The 18,333-nt window shown below is 35.0% G+C and overlaps 1 protein-coding gene across 4 annotated transcripts in view; it reads left to right on the top strand.

The window, feature by feature from the left end:
• LOC111051610 (protein arginine N-methyltransferase 9) overlaps nt 1–18,333 on the top strand; it is a 58,239-nt gene that overhangs the window by 27,903 nt on the left and 12,003 nt on the right. For all 4 annotated transcript variants that reach the window (XM_039420208.1, XM_039420198.1, XM_039420204.1 and 1 more), the window contains 4 exons: nt 2,989–3,115; nt 4,959–5,198; nt 6,020–6,199; nt 11,247–12,392. In XM_039420208.1, coding sequence (XP_039276142.1) covers nt 2,989–3,115; nt 4,959–5,198; nt 6,020–6,199; nt 11,247–12,392 — 1,693 coding nt within the window. The remainder of the gene's footprint in view (nt 1–2,988; nt 3,116–4,958; nt 5,199–6,019; nt 6,200–11,246; nt 12,393–18,333) is intronic.

Here is an 18,333-nt window from a genome sequence, read left to right as displayed (position 1 = left end):
AAAGTTATACGAAACACATAGGAAGTTTTAAATATGTTTCCAATCGGTAAAAGTAGTGATAAGCTCCAAATTTCCAAGGCAATAAGATAGGACTATTAAGTTTGTTTGGAATCTTAATGGCGGATTTGTACCACGTGATCGAGGTAGCCAATCAAAGCGTGACAGTCAATGGCCTTGATTTGGGTAATGTAGTAACTGTACTATTTACTTTAGAAGAAATTAAGGTGGTGGTAATAGAGAAACAGTAACTCTGTGATCTTTTCATTTCCACTGACGTTATAAAGTAATTCCCACTATAGTTATGAGTCAAACCTGTTTGTTAGTCATATTATTAATGTGGCGCACATCTTAATTCCAAGTGTTTTGTTCAAGGTAGGCGCACACAGATCCTCATCGGACGGACGGCACGCATCGGACGGATCGGACGATTAGATTTGATGCATTGTTTTGAATGGTGTGCGCAAACCTATACGAAGCGTATTGGTATGCGCACTCCAATTGAAAACAGTGCATCAAATCTAATCGTCCGATGCGTGCCGTCCGTCCGATAACGATCTGTGTGCGCCTACCTTAGTCGGAATGAAAATGAATTAGGTATTTCGGATGGGCACCTTCAAGAACCGTGAGGCCCATTGATTGCTAAAATAAATATTCAGGCTAGGTGGGACTTCCCCGTATTACCTTGAGGGTCCTTTTACACAGTCATTTGTATGATCATAAGACAAGCGCACTATTCGTGAGCATGCGCATTAAATAATGCTGATCAGGAGTGAGTCGCTGCCTTGGATAGCCCTTAACTCTCGGAGACCTCAAACCTCGATATTTACCACAATGGTAAGAAAAGTTTTGATTAAATATATCAATTTTCATCTGTATAAGGTTGCAATATTAATTACAAGAACAGTGCTGGCTAAGATCTATTTCTGATAATGAAGGATTTCGGACAAGTTTCTCCTGGAAAAATAATTTGTTGTTTTGGAGATGTTTCTTAGTCCCCCAAGGTCACCTGATAAGATCATCCCGGACTTATTCATTTGTGTTTTTTGAAATAGCTTTCTCTGCTTAAAACCACTCACAAGTGTTTAAGGAAACCACCCGATTAGAATGCTAAACCAATTCACGAGATACAATGTGTAACCTCAAGAAGCGTCTACAATTTTATATTTTCTTCCAAATTTTTGTAGGCTAATTATATCAAGATGCCAAGTTCATAGAACACATTAGAAAATCAGGATATCATTCAATATTTGAAAGGTAGCTTTTCAAAAACACCTCATAGCTTTTTCCCAGTAGACATCCTATAATAGTCTCATGGATATTTGAACAACTTTTATCAAAGGCTTGATAAACTACTATTCGTGTCATGACTATCAAATATTTTATAACTACATAAACGATCAAATATCTATTCTCTAATTTATGATCATAATACAGAGTGTCCCATAAAAGTTGTAACAGGCAAAGACCATAGATTCTACATGAAATTTGCAACAAAAATGTCCAGTAAAAGTTTCTTATGTCGACCATAGTTTTCGAGATTTATCTATATTTTTGAAAAACGTCAATAAATAGAAAACTATCAGTCAAAATTCTAAGGATATGATTTGAAAGAGAAAGAAATGTCAATTAATATTTTTTTTTATAATTTGCTACCTTGTTTAACGTTTTCAACTTTTTATGCGCGCTCCAATTTGGAAATAGTAGAATCGTTGAGTTCAAAGCCAGTTTGAACGCTCATAAGAAGTTTAAAAACGTCAAACAAAGGAACAATCAAATTATATTAAATGTGTAGCGAGAATGTTGATGTTGTGGAACTTTTCCATAATTGAATAGACTTAAAATGTTGTCAAAAATCCACTTTATTTAAATAAAAATTAATATTTCACAGGAGCATGCTTTCGTGTGTGCTCACACATCATCAGCTGATGAAAGGTGTAGTCCTATTATATTAAGCGAGCAATTCCTGTATTTATATATCTGGTTATTTTTATATATGGCTATTTTTATATCTGGTTATTTATGTTTAACGGATCTCGAAAACGGCTCTAACGATTTTCACGAAATTTAAACTGTGAAATATAAACACGATCATTTTAGAGAATTGTGTTCTGTTTACCAATAAATGAAAATAACGAGCAAAGCTCGGTGCCCCGATATTATCTTAATAATTATTATCTTATCTTACCCCATTAGAGTACAACATGGTCAATTTTAGGTCCTTTGATCTTTCTGATGTACATGAACGATTTGCCATCCAATGTACCCACAGAAAGATTAGCTGATGATTTGTGAGCACACACGAAAGCATGCTCCTGTATAATATTAATTTTCATTTAAATAAAGTGGATTTTTGACAACATTTTAAGTATCTTCAATTATAATGAAATGTGATGGAAATTTCTTCCTCTTATCAACCGCATCCTTAGAGTTGGATTTTGACTGATAGATTTCAAGTTATCGACGTTTTTCAAAAATATCAAAACATCTATTATCTCGAAAACGAAGGTCGATATGAGAATATTTTACTGGCTATTTTTTATTGTAAATCTTGGGCTGATTCACCTTTCGTGGGACACTCCTTATATGACAGCGTAATGAGCTCCTAAGTGATTCCCCCCCCCCCACCAACAATAAGCTTCACCAATATAAAACTGTTAGTGAATAAAGGTTTTGTGTCACGTGCCCACTTCCTATATATTATTATGTGTACAACATGGTCAATTTTAGGTCCTTTGCTCTTTCTGATGTACATGAACGATTTGCCATCCAATGTGAATTGTATGTATGACAATATTGTCAATGCTATTCTGAATGGCCTATGACATGTATCAACAATGATAAATGAAATAATTTAATTTGTAATATTATAAAAAAACATATCTATCCTGTGCATTGTTTTACTAATAAATTATCGTTTCTCTTATCATCTATCATCATCATCAAGCTTCAAAACAATATTGTATGATTGTTTTCTTTATATTTTTGCAGGTGAATGGGGGGAGGTCTTAGCCGATCAAAAGAAATTTAAAGATTTGTTCAGAGGCTATGACCTAGCGCTTCAAGTCTACCCTGACAACAGATTCGTTATAAACCACTTGGGCGAATTCCACTATAGGTACACAATATGCTACACAATCTTTTCCATTATTTGTTCTAATTTCTTATTCATATCAATTTGTGCTTGAGTGTTCATTCAACTATTTCATCTTCATCTTTTGTTCGAGTACATTAATTTGTAGGCCATCTAACTATTTGGCTAATATGGTTTACATGGAGATTCTGAAATAAGTTATACAGTATTGATTGAGTAACAATGTTTTGCTGGGTCTTGCAAGACCCATTGCATAACAACACTACATTCATTCAAAACAAACAAAAAACTAAATATTTTTACAGAGTATACATGAAGATGATACATGGAATAAATGTAGGTAAGTCAAATAAAAACCAAGAGAATAACTCTCTTGTTATTTACAGAAATAGAAATTTATTTATTTAGCGTATGACGGATACACAACATATAAAAAGCTCATGAGTCTCGAATGCCTACATATTATACACTGTATATCTCCAATTTCTTTGAGATAGGTATAGTTTTTGGTGAGGAGAACAAGTCTGTCTGACCGCCATTAGCTAGTCCATTTAGCTTTAACCAATGTGCACCATTTGGAGGCGAACCAGTGTTACACATATTTCAGTTATACAAACTTATTGAAATAAGAATAACAAATAGAAATTAATAAGAATACTTTTTCAAATGACAAAAATATTAAATAAATCAAATGACTCAATTTTACAACTCCGATACACACACAAGCTGAAACAAATCTCAAATAAAAAAATAATAGATAACAATAAATAAAAATCAAATACTAATAATATTATTGAACTCTCATTCACTAAATAACTGTATTATTTTTTGCCAATATTATTTTTGAATGAGCGATGTTTCAAGTCAATCGGCGTGTGTCTGTTTGTTTGTTTGTACCGCAGTTACAGTCGCATTTATGTACCGATTTGGATGAAATGTTCGTATACTTGAAACTTGGTATACAAGTACTTTGAAACAAGGCTTAGAAACGTATATATTAAAAATTTGTAAAATCATCCCCGTTTCAAGATGGCGGCATTTTATTCGGAAATTTTACCCTAAAAATCAACCTAACTTTTCAATAATGAATCGGATCAGGTTCAAATTGGGCTCATTCTTCTCAGCGCTTCAAAGCGGTATTATATTAAGTAAGTCCCAAATTTCAAGTTTCCGATTTTTCATCTGCAACCGCAGATGTTTCATCTGCAACCGTGCATCCTAGCTCAAAAGTGTAAGAGACTTTTAATTTCCAGCGTTCTAAGACGGTCTTATCTCATACATCACATGTTGAAAATTTTGAATTTTACTCAATTACTGTATGATTTATTGTCAATTATTAATTAAGTTGTCAAGTAATAATAATACATGAAATGTTCATTAATTTCTTCCCTATTATCGAATTAGCAAAAAGATGCTTTCATCAATTATGTGAAATAAAATTGTGATTTATGCAAGATTTTTGCTAGTATCATCGTGGCCACATAAATTACTGTATTATCTAAAGTACCAGGCTTGTGGGTAACTAATGGGACTTGATTCTTGATTATTCCTACAATTAAGATTGGGCTGCAAAGTGTTTTAGAAGTTCATAACTGAATATTAGAGAAGTTGGTATCGATTGCGAGGAGAACCGCTCCCAAATTGTAAGAAATATTCACGAAAAATTAAAAACACAAATTAAAGCACATTCATATAGGTACTCTGAAGTATGGATGAGAACATCAGTTTGATATGGGTGTGTTTTAGATTTGATATCTTGTATGCATGCATGCATGTATAGTAATATTTTTTACTGTATGCAAATAATTTATTAGAGGATTCAATTATAATACTCTGTCTTATTAATAATTGAAATTTCATTTGACAGGGCGGGTGATTTCGCAAAAGCTCATTTCTACTTTAAAAAGGCCTGCTCCATGTCACCAACAGAATGTGTGGAAAGTGAGAGAAATCTTGAAATGTGTAAGAGTGCCATGGTGGATCGCTGGCACTTCAGAATGCTGAATGACAGTCATCGCAATGAAGCCTACAGAGAAGCAATCACCAAGAAAATCAAACAGGGATTCTGTCGTGTACTAGACATTGGAACTGGAAGTGGCCTCCTCAGGTAAATACGGCTTTGTTTATGAGTTGTTGTCCCTCTTATTACATAATCCAGTTCAAAAAATCTGGTTCAGATTGCAGTAGACACAATCACATATTGAATAGATACTGTTCACCGTTTCATTTCGCACACTCCATCCATTAAAAAAAAGCATGGTTGAAACAATTGTAGAACTTAGTTATTGTATTACATTATTTCAGTTATGAAAGTAAATTTGATTGTATTACATTATTTCAGTTATGAAAGTAAATTTGATTGGATTGTCATAGATATATAATGAATTTAGATTATCTTGTATATTGTATCATAATTTCACAATGTTTGAAAAATAACTTTTCAAGAGAAAATGAGATAGCCTTTTCGATGCATTCTGTTTCTAAAATCTGATGCTGATGGGGGCTCAGTTAGAAATACTTTTCAGAGGAAATTCCAACTGGATCACTGTAGATCATACTTCTAAACACGAGTTCAAGTTCTTGATTTTTAATGCTTTTCCAGTGGAAAGCACTTCATCATTAAAAGTACGCTCCATTCAAAGTGAATGAATATAATTTTTTCACAATGGAAGTGCATTCTCAGTGAACTTCCTCAATGGAATGACATCACTTACCTAAAATTACGCTCCAGCCAAAGTGAATTAATTTGGATTTTTCCAAGTAAGAGAAAGGTGCTCTGTGAGGCTTCTATATTAGTGAAGTGATCTGCTATTATCACATAAAAATAAACTGAAGTACTAACTTGGTAAATTCATTATATTTCTAACTTGCTAACTAACTAGGCTATTCAATATTATAAAATGATTGGTCATATTACTTTGCTTGCAGCCTGATTGCTAGTGAGCTGTGTTATGAAACAAGTGGAGCAGGGCCGGTATTTGCATGTGAAGAAAACTTCACCATGATAAAAATTGCCAAAAACATCCAGCGCAGAAATCTTTTTGTAACGATGAAACTTTTCCATTCACACTCAAGAAAACTCTTTTTGGAGCACCTTCATGACAAAAGGTATGTAAAATCACCTACTTCTGGTTCACGATTCAAATGATAGATAGATAATAAATATCTTATATTAGCATTAATATTTATAACATTATAAGAAGTGATGTGGGCGAAGTTGAGGAAATAAGAGCCCCCTCTTCCACTTAACCAACATGAATGATGAGCCATCAGTCAGGCTCAGATAAGGCATGTTTATTTTTCTCACTGTCACATTATATTAATCTTTGTAGATCATTTCTCACAACCCTCAGCATAATTAATTTGTAGTTTAGCAACTTCCAAGTCTGAATTTCCATGGTTTAATTTTCAGTTAACCATATTCTCTGTTATGAAAGAGTCAACTAGAGTATGCAATAACCCTAACAAAATTTTAAGTGGCAAATGCTCTCCACTGTAGCTTGTTCGACAGCTTTTCCAATATGGTATATAATTGACATTTATAAATTGGTTGTATGCTTATTTAAACTGATAATCTTCAAAACCGCACATTTCTCTTAAAAATATACTCTTGTAATTGAGTTCTTGAACCAAGCTATAAAGTTCATTCTTACTGTAAAACTAATGTGAGATAAGTATAAGTAAATATCAACCCAGAAATGTATTTTCAATTTTATTCTCCATTTGAAATTATTTTATCCGTGAAAACAGCTTAAGAGGAAAGCTTACAATAACTTCTTTAATAAATTCTTTTGGGAGAACCACAGTTTGGTCATTGGAACTTTTTTCCCGCCGCCGCCATTAAGATTACAAATATTTGAATTTTATAATGGAACTCATATGAGATTATAAATAAAATAGCTCGCCCTTAATTATTAAAGCATATTTTCATGATTACTAACTTCGATATAATCTCTCTCTCTTCGATATAATTTTTTATAATCCCAATCCTATTATATTAAGCGAGCAATTTCTGTATATTATATATTTGGTTATTTTTATATCTGGTTATTTATGTTCAACGGATCTCGAAAACGGCTCCAACGATTTTCACGAACTTTGGAACATAGTAGGTTTATGATATAAAAATTATAATATAGGTATAATATAGGTCTCATCCTTGGGAAAACTTGCTGAACGACATTAAAAGGATAATTCATCCTTGGAAAACAGATGATAATTTCGTCGTCTCTCGATAACAGAAGATGCGTGTGCCTGTGTGGGAGAAAGACAGAATTATTTCCAGCTGTGTAATCATAATCAATCGGCGAGAAATTTTATCTAACTAGACAATTTAATCGACTTGATCAACATAATCTGATTTGTTGACATGACGTCATGATAATCCTCCTGAACTAGAGTATATCATAATTATTTTCAAAGTTAATCATTATTTGACAATTTTAAGTGATTAGTGAGTGTTATTTTGTTATTCAATCTGGTTTGTAAATAATCTAAATTATACATTTTTTGTTTTCAAATTTTTGAAAAGAAAATTGAACCTGAATTCAAGTGTATGGAACATAACATTTCTGGACTATTTATAGTGTATTAATCAAAATTCGGGGAGGAAACAGTTTTGGGCTGTGTCTGCTAGTCCTTCCCCAATCATTTTAAAGAATTGTGTTTGGTTTATCAAAAGTCAACAAATAAATAACGAGCGAAGCTCGGTGCCCCGATTTTATAGTTTTAAAACGAAACAGTAAATAGTAGATAAATGCTAGTAAGAATGCAAGCTGGCCCCTGTTTCATAAAAACTTAGAATTCCTGTAATACGGGAACAGCTGATTTTATCTGCTATATTGAGCATGTAATTGGAATATTGATTTTCCTGTATTACGTGACTTATAAATTTCATGAAACAGGGACCAGGTAACGTAACGTGAAAGCTGAATCTCTGAAAAATTACCAATACACTTTTGAAATATGTCACGATATTATGGTATATTCTGTTCCATTGACAAAAATGATCTTATATCTCATATCTATAAGTAGGAAGTTTTCATATCTATTTGTAGAAATATAATGAAATTCTCATGAAAATGGATTAGGTCTATATAATATTCAAATAGTTTGTTTTATTGATTGACAGCCAATAGTCTGTCAAAAAATATTAGAAAGCATAACATTGAATATAAACTGTGGAAGAGCCATTATTCTAGCCATAGTACTACTTGATGGATTTAATAAACATTTATGCAATTGAAAAAGAAAACACAAAACCCATAACCATAATTATTTATACGAGTATTTAGTGATATTTCAAATCTTAAACACTGCTAGTGATATTGCAACTCGAAACTCATAATATATTAACAGCTATTGAACAATTGAACATGCTATGGTTAGGGTACTCATAACTGAGGAGAATCAATCAGAGAAGTCAATACGTCTTTAATCAGCACTTAATAACGGTTAAATAATTTTAAAAAATGTTATATTAAATTGAGCAACAGAACATATTTTGAAATTAGACTATTAGAAGTTCGATCCAATAAATTGGATGAGGAAATACAATGAAATTGAAATGTACTTTTCTGCATATTTATCTAGATAGGGGTTGGCAACGCTGGTTGCAGTTGAAAAGTAACAAGTTAAAGTGCTCTTGATGATATGATTATATATATATATATATATATATAATATATATATATATATATATATATATATATATATATAGCACATAAAACAGGAGACACAAGACATAAATAGATTGGAAACACTTGAAAACTTACATTAGAAACGGAAATTTTCGGGAACTGAGTTCAACCGAGCAGTGCGTGGTACAGTTTGAAATCCAACGGTCGTGACCACAGAGTACGCACAGAGAGTCAATAGTAGCAGCAGAGACCACAGATTACGCGGTGCAGACGGATGGAGAGAAAAAGGGTACAGATTCAGGGGACATTGTGGGGTATTTAGGGGGCGGTTACAAACGGGAGATTTAAGATTTGAGTGGGTTATGAATGAGGAAAGGTGTAGCTTATGAATTGATAGAAAAGAGGAGATTTAAAATTAGAAATCAAAAAAGGATTAGACTAAAATTGGAGAAAAGAGTTGTAGAATTGAACTTGAATGAAATTTATTTTTCATTTTTATTGAAAATTTGATATATATTTGATAGCTGTGAAATTTATTATATGAAATTTATTTCAATTTAATTAAACAGTTTGCGTAGAGTTGATAGCTATGGTACTATTGCTGTCTGTTGAGACCAGGACTGGAAGCAGCTCCAAGCACCCAAATAAAAGCCAATTCTTTCATCTTGACATCTATGGAGGGGGCTATGGGAGGGAGGGCAGCCCCCGAAAATTCTCGTTTAAATGTAAGTTTTTAATCTATCCGTGTCGTGTGTATCCTATATATATATATATATATATCATTTGAGATAATGATATACATATCATTTGAGATAATGACGAAACGTCAGAAAGTAAGTGAAACTGCTTATCGGATGTACCCGGTTGATAATTTACCATATTCATCCATCCGCGATTTATATATATATAAGCAGGATACACATGACACGGATAGATTAAAAACTTACATTTAAACGAGAATTTTCGGGGGCTGGGCCCCCTTTGTCAATCAACCAGGAAGTGAAGTGGTGCAGATTTGAACATTCCAACGGTCGTGACCACAGAGACGCGGTAGAGAAGTTGTGTAGACCATAGAGCATAGACGAACGGAGGCGCACTGATTGAAGGAGCATTATGGGATTAGTTGGTGGGCTATTATGGGTTACATGTGGGAGATTTCAAATTTGAGTGGGTTATGGATAAGGAAAGGTGTAGATTATGAATTGATAGAAAAGAGGAGATTTAAAATTAGAAATCCGAAATGAAGTAGAATAAAATTAGAAAATGGAATTATAGAATTGAATTGGAATGAAATTTATTTTTATTTTTATTGAAAATGTATTATATATTTGATAGCTGTGGAATTTCTTATATATGATGAAATTTATTTCAATCAATTGATTTCAATCAATCACAGGGCTTCCTTTAAAAAAATACTTCCCTACCCATCCCTACCGATGTAGGGATCAACTACCTCAGGTAAAGCATTACCCTCAGTTGATGACATGATCAAGACTTTTGAGAATTGGACTTAAACTTTGTATGACAAACATGCACCTTATGTGACAAGGAGAATTAATAGAAAACGACGAGTACCGTGGATGACTGAAGACATACTCAAGATGATGGGACGTAGAGACAAAGCACATAGAAAATTTAAAAATACATTTGATTAGGACAGTTTGGTAGAGTATAGGAGCCTTAGAAATAGAGTTAAACAGGAATCACGGAACTCAAAGATTAGGTTCTTGAATTCGTTGATGACAAACAATAGACAAGACTCTAAATCACTTTGGCATGGAATAAAAGAATTCGGGCTTGGCAAACAGAAATAGAATCCCCAAATTGACTTACCATTGGACAATAAAAATGACCATTTCGTTTCACACTCTAACCAACGTGACGAAGTTGTCATTGCTAATCATATCAATGATCTTGAAGAACAGGTTACAAACTTAGATATACCAATTACTGATAAATTTCATTTCCATTACATCTCAGAAGAAGACACTTTCAAAGCAATTCAACGTATTCATAGTAATGCTATGGGTGTAAACGATCTGGTTTGTTAAAAACACTTGTTAAAAAACGATCTGGAAGCGTTGCGGAACTAGAAAAGGAAAGTACTAACTGCTTTGTCAAACGATAGACAAGGATAGCAGCACGAATGCTAATCATTATAACGTGGACCTCACTTCATAGTCTAGTCATCTTCTACCTCGAAACGTTATTTTTGCAAGTCATGTTTAGCAGCTGTCTATCTTTAGCCAGTAATTAGAATATGTCTTTGCAATCCACCGTTAGTGTCAGAATAGTTGTTGCTCTTCTTCAATGTAATCACTGAACTAGGAGCATTGGCTTGTGGCTGATTTAAAATGTATGTCTCCTACAAGCTATGCTGGTAGGGTCGGGTTCTTTATGCAAATGGCAAATTTAATTTATGATTCATATATACAGCTGATAGCCATTACTATACCTATATCTGTAAGCTAAGCGTGACTGAATGCCGAATTTTAAAGAGCTATTGACATTTACAGGGTGTCATTGGTGGTAACGGAGATCATGGATGCTGGCCTATTCGGAGAGGGTGTTCTGCAAACACTGAATGATGCGTGGAGACGGTTCCTACTTCCCCCACTGCCGACACAAGAGTGCAGTAGTTGCTGTGACGAGGAGAAGCCAGGCGTGTGCATGATCTGCAACGACCAGAAGCTGTCGCCGGAGCTGCGCCTGTCGCCGCGTGTGAACGGCATGGTGGTGCCACTCGGGGCGACTGTGTGGCTGGCAGCCATCGAGTCAGTCCATGTCGCCCGGCAGCATCGCTCCCTCTCTTCCATCCTCCGTCACAACATCGAGACGCCCTTCATCTTCGTCAACAACTCACACGAACCCTACGACTCCGAAAACCTCCAGTCTTTCCCCGATGCATTCAAACTCCTCTGTGAGCCAATCAAATGTTTTTTCGTCAATTTCAACGATCCAGATCAGCTGCTAAGTTTCTATAATGGACAATTTGACCATCACTTACACAAAATACAATTCACAACTGAAGGCAGTCTCGATGCCTTTGTGGTTTGGTTCGATCTGCATGTTGACGAAGATATAAAGATCAGCACTTCCCCCTTCGACGAGAATGCAGCTACCTGCTGCTGGGATCAAGCCATCTTCCCTGTCCATAGCGAATTGCGTGTTGTAGCTGGTAGCTCTGCCCAATTGAAAGTGCAAACAATAAAAGGTATTTTGATTGTGAAATTGTGGGAAATTGAAAATCACATCCCCAGCAAATCAAACTATGAAGAGATACCAGTGTCTCAGGAGTTCATCAAATTTTTCAACAACAGCGAATATCTTGATCATTTAGCAATCTATTCTCGAACAATGGCATGTCCTGGAGCCACCATCTTGGACTTGTGTCCTTTTCCACTTGTGGGACTGATGCGCCTCAAAGAAGACGAAGACAGTAGTCTCTATTTTATTGCTAAATGTAAAGATGATAAGCTGGCGGTGGAGAGAATTGTGGAAGTGAATGATATCGACCCAAGCAGAATAGTTTTTGGTGAAGAATGTGATGTGAATGATGATGATTTTATGATGCGCAGCAAGTACGATGTGGTCGTTACAAATCTGATCAGTCAGGAAGGCGAAATGAGTCCATCAAGCATCTATCATCTCTCATCGTGCAAGTAAGTATTACAAGTCCAGTCAATATAGAAATGAAAACGGGGATATAGTTGCAAAATATATTGTAGTTCTGATTTTTAATATATTGTTTACATATATGAGAGAAGTCCAGAATCAATTTCTACTTCCAAAATTCCCTTGTGCTAAATACTAAGTGCCCCAAAAACCTCGTATTTTCGGTTCATTTACCAGTTCTCAGTTATTTACGCCAAATCCAGCCATCTGACAAAAAAATTTACTCATGCGCGCCTCTCCACTTGGTAATAGAAAAATTTAGAGCATCTAACGGGTCATTCTGATACATCATTTTCTGAGAACCCTATACCATTTGCAAAATATCAATTTGAGGACAATTAAGTAAGAGATGATGGTTAAAGAAACAAACTAGGTGTTTTTCGAAATACAAGGAGCATTGTTATCAGGTGTACCTTTAAATCTATATGAGATGGTTGTAGAGCACAGAATTACGCTCAGGGTACAACCACACTGAAAGCGGAGTGGAGCGTGGTGTGGCGTGGTCAGAGCGTTCATGATACACACAGGAAGCGTCTGAGCGTAAAGCGTCAAGGGCCTAGAAAATGGCGTTGTCTAGTTTGCACGGACATTACTTTGTGAAAATAATTACTCAAAGTATTGGATATTAGCTAAGCCTGCTAGCACAGAGTGGGTTAATAAAATTAATTTAAATCGTCGACTATTTGTTGAATACCACCATCTGTTTAATGTGTTAAGAAAGCATGAGTCCCGATTTTTTGAGTAGCCTACATGCGAATGTCAACTTCAACCTTTGATTATATTTTGATGAGAGTGAAGCCTGATTTGAAAAAACAAGTCACTAATTGGAGGAATCCAATATCTGCTGAAGAAAGTCTTTTGACAAAGACTTGTAATTAAAAATTAATTACCAAGTTTGAAAGTTTGTGTTTCTTCAATGGTCCAATTTTTTTTAAATAACTCAATATTATTAGTTACAAATTATAATTGAGTGGAATATTTCCAATTAATTTATCAATTCAAGCAATCTAAATTCAAAATGTATTACCAAGTTTAAAAGTTTGTGTTTCTTCAATGGTTCCAATTTTTTTTAAATAACTCAATATTATTCGTTACAAATGATAATTGAGTGGAATATCTCTAATTAATTTATCAATTCAAGACATCTAAATTCAAAATTTATTGAATGAGCGAAGCGAATTCTATGTTTCAAGTCAATCGGCGTTTGTCTGTTTGTTTGTACAGCAGTTACAGTCGCATTTATGGGCCGATTTGGATGAAATTTGGGTATACAAGTACTTTGAAACAAGGCGCAGAAACGTATATATTTAAAAATTTTAAATTCATCCCCGTTTCAAGATGGCGGCCTTTTATTCGGAAATTTTACCCTAAAAATCAACCTAACTTTTCAATAATTTATCGGATCAGGTTAAAATTGAGCTCATTCTTCTCAGCGCTTCAAAGCGGTATAATTTTATGTATTACATGTTCAAAATTTTTTAATTTTTGAAATTAGAATTTTTTTTCAAAGTCGCAATTCAAGTTTCAGATTTTTTATCTTTTCAACCGTGCTTCCGAGCTCAAAAGTGTAAAGGACCTTTTTTCTTCAGCGCTCCAAGGTGATCTTATTTCATATATCACATGTTAAAAATTTAAAAAAACTTAGAATTCGATAATCCCCCCCCCCACGTCAGAAATTCCAAGTTTCAGATTTTTTATCTCTTTAACCGTGCATCCTAGCTCTAAAGTGTAAAAAACTTTCATTTTCCAGCGTTCCAAGGTGGTCTCATTTCATACATCACATGTTGAAAATTTTGTATTTTTTATAATTCGATAATTTTTTTCCGTCCCACATTTCAAGTTTCAGATTTTTATCTCTTCAACCGTGCATTCTAGCTCAAAAGTATAAAGAGCTTCTATTTCTGAGCGTCCTCCACCATCATACTCTAAATCCAATTTGTATGTGTGAATAGGCGGGCGTGTGTGAAGAGTGATGTTAATGAGTGTAGCGAGATCGAATGTTATCCGAACTACTAGTAGTTTTCATGTTTATGATGGACTAAAATTTTATAAAAATTATACACGTGAAAATCTAACCTTATCTTGGACTTTGTCACCTATAAATTTGGAAGAAAAATAGCACAAGGATTACCTTATTATTATTTTATCTACCAATGTTATTACATAAGTGTCATTTTCATTGTAAATAAATAACACTAAGGTAACCATATTTCATAGAATTGTGAATGAAATGGATTGGAATAGCCTTACTTTTGATTTCAAAGTGCAATAGATGAATGTTCTCTTTTGAATAATCAAATAATACTCATTACAGGGGAATTTGGGCATACATTAGATTAATATACTAGTGGGCTAGGAGTTGAGTCAGAGCAGTCGAATTTTTGTTAGCTCCCTTATCGCTTATAATCTCGGTAGATATCGCACAGTATCGTGTTCGTGTCGGAAAGTTTGGAGCTGTATTTATGAAGCATTCTAGTGAACTAAAATCGAATATTATGAATTGTAAGAGTTTTTTCGTGTACGCGGCGTGTGTGATACTATTGCTTCTAGCAATCGCCGGTGTCGAGTCGAATCCCGGGGCCAGAACGGACAATGGACGATGTTTTCGATAAGTTGGAAAGTATTGAGAAACTTATTTCTCACATTCCAGAAATAAAAAGTGCTATTTCAAACTGAAATGAAAACTTTTGCGATTTGAATAACGAAGTGAGTGATCTCAAGCAAAATTGTGAACGGCTAAATAAGGAGAACAATCGTCTTGTGAATCTGGTGGACAGACTTGAAGGTTTCTCACGGCGCTCAAACCTGGTTTTCTACAACATCCCGGAAGAAAAACGTGAGAGGAGTGAAATGTGTGAGTCAATCATTAAAGAACTTTTAGCAACAAAATTAAACATTCACTTAGGCGAGTACGATATTGATCGAGCACATAGGATCGGTCGTCGAACTAGAAAAGGCAGACCAATTATTGTGAAGTTCCTCAGTTTCAAGAAGAAAATGGAAATACTACAAGCAAGGCGTATGTTCAAAAACTCTGATATCGGAGTTGAAGAAGATTATATTCATAGAATTCGAAACATTCGCAAAGAATTAAAACAGTACATGCAGATGGCCAGAGGAGATGGACAACATGCCGTCATGGATTATGACAAACTAGTCGTCAATGGTCGCCCATACTCACTCAAAGAATTACAGAGGAAGTTTGAGAATGAAAACACTGTTCGAGAGTCAAATCGGGAGGGTTCAGCAGGCTCTAATCTGGATGGAGTGACGGTTAGGGTGACAGCAGAATCTAATCAGAGCTTGGGAAACGCATCAGAGGCACAAAATACTCAGAGAAAAGACAACAATGAAGACTCAGTTACTGGACGAGACACACCATTCTCGGTCTTCAAACTCGGAGTCGCCGCCACCCGTAGCTGCACCGCCTGCCCGTCAACAGAGACAAGGAGGTCGTTTTCCAGGACCAGCAGCAAGCAGCACGCAGGAGTCCATAATTTGTGAACAGGAGGAGGAGGAAGAGGAGAGTGTGCGTCTAGTGACTACGGCAGCTACAATACACGACGCGCATCCACCAACTCAAACACACAAAAAACTCGGATCTACGACAGTGGCTGAACACGGGAAGGGTGACAAGAAGCAAATCAAAAAATGCGGACTGTATAGATGAAGCATGAATGCATGGTAGCCAGGTTTCAGAGTTCACATCAACAGGTAGCAGTAATGTTTGTATAGGTTTTTGGAATTGTCATGGGGTTTCGCAAATGTATGGCATAGATAAACAACAACTGGCCTATTTTAATAGCTTAAGTATAGTAGGATTATGTGAAACATGGGCAAGCAATGAAATAGTAAGCATTAAAGGGTTTAAAACATTCAATATAGTTCAGTAAAAAGCTACTAGAAATAATCAATCTGGTAGAGCAAGCGGGGGTCTAATTTTACTGATTAGAGATTACTTTGTGTATTCAGTAATTGAGAGTAATGACAGTTTCATACTTGTAAAGTTAAAATCTCAAGATTTTTCAGCGATTATTGGGCTCATATATTTCAATCCTAATGAGGTTCAAGCGGATATCAACTTACTTCAGATATTTCTGAGTAAAAATATCTCAGATACTGAATTCATACCAGTTTATATAGGAGGTGACTTCAATTGTCGAATCGGAGAATTAAACAAATCAATAGATAGTGTAGTTTTCGAGTCACAGAATATTTTATCAGAAATGCATTCTAAAGATAAAGTTATCAATCGATTAGGAAGACAACTAGTGAGAGTGATGGAGAGTAATTTATTCAGTGTTATCAATGGTAGATGTAGAAGCGACTCATACGGTGAATTTACATTTATTAATGAGAATGGGAAAGGTACAATTGATCTATTCTGGGTTAACAGTATTTTTACCGATTCTATAGTTGATATGAGGGTGGAAGATTTCATTCTTACTTCCGATCACTTGCCCATCACAGTTAAAACTGGCTTTCTTTTGATTAATAATCCGCTCAATAGTTTAGAAGAAATGCGAACACAAAAGCTAGTCTGGTTGAAAGATAAGGAATCAGTATTTTCTAGCACTATGCTCTCTTTCAATTGCGGATAAGATAATGTCGATGCCGTTAGCATTGATGCCAGCTACTCTTATCTGTTGACAGTTATGACCATAGTCGCTGAACAGCTGGGCTTCATTAAAACTTTTCACAGTAGTAATCAAAACAAAAGCAACCCCTGGTTTGATTCTGATTGTGTTCAGTTCAAAAGAAATGTACGAAAAGCTTACCGAGCAGCAAAAATAGCTATTCGAATGATATGCTCTCTGTTTTTATAAATAAAAAGAAAGAGTTTGAAACCCATGCAGTTTTGAAAATAAATAACAGTTACATTCCAGTGGAGAGGGGCGTCTTAAAGGGAGATTCAGTCAGTCCTTTGCTTTTCTCATTATACATATGCGACATGGAAAGATATTTCAGAAGTCAAGGCTTAGAGGGTATCACTATGAATGGTCAATTCGATGTACTGATGCTTCAGTACGCTGATGATATTGTAATTCTGGCAGATAGCCCTTCAGATATGCGAAAAAAGTTGAAATGCCTGGAGGCCTATTGTCAGAGTTTACAGCTCAGGGTAAATACTACAAAAACAAAAGTGATCCCCTTTCACAAGGGAAAATTGAAAAAAGCATTTGCCCTTTTATTATTGCCAGGAGAAAATAGAAATTGTCAAAACCTATAAATATTTAGGCGTTGAATTCTGTAGCTCAGGTCGTTACAACTCATTTTGCTCCTCATTGTGTGTTAAGGCGAAAAGTATTAGTTCAGCTATCAGATATGCTTTAGCTCAGGCCAAGTCTGATTCCTGGAAGAGTAAAATAAAAATGTTTAACACTATTTTGTTGCCGGGGGTATTGTATAGCTCTGAAGTGTGGGGGTTGTCATGCATGGAGCCAGTGGAAAAATCCAGTGTCAATTTTTCAAGAGCTTGCTATTTCTTTATAAGGGTACTCCTGACTGGGCGATTCGCATCGAGACAGGTAACCTTAAACTGGTTAATATAGTTTTTCAAAAAGCTCTGAATTGGTTAATACGACTATTAGAAATGCCAGTCAATAGATACCCAAGAAAATGCTATGAAATTATGAGACAAGAATTAGCTCATGGTAGGGTCAGAGACACAAACTCGAATACAACTGGTTATATCAAGTAAGGAGTCAATTCCATTATGCCTCAGCGAGCAACCTGTGGACCGATCACGGGATAGAACTGAATACTCTAAAAACGTTTTATACTTATTTGGTAGATAAGCATAGCGAGAACTTATTCAATTTAGATGTTGGCAGGGCCCTTGATTCTCATTCATTTCCCAGGTACACATTTTTAAACCCAAATTTTCTAATAGGTGAACAACTGAATTTCAAGTTGGCTTTTTCAAAA

Source organism: Nilaparvata lugens, chromosome 1, assembly GCF_014356525.2.
Source record: "Nilaparvata lugens isolate BPH chromosome 1, ASM1435652v1, whole genome shotgun sequence".
Taxonomy (NCBI): Eukaryota; Metazoa; Arthropoda; class Insecta; order Hemiptera; family Delphacidae; genus Nilaparvata; species Nilaparvata lugens.
This window is presented reverse-complemented; position numbering and strand designations above follow the sequence as displayed.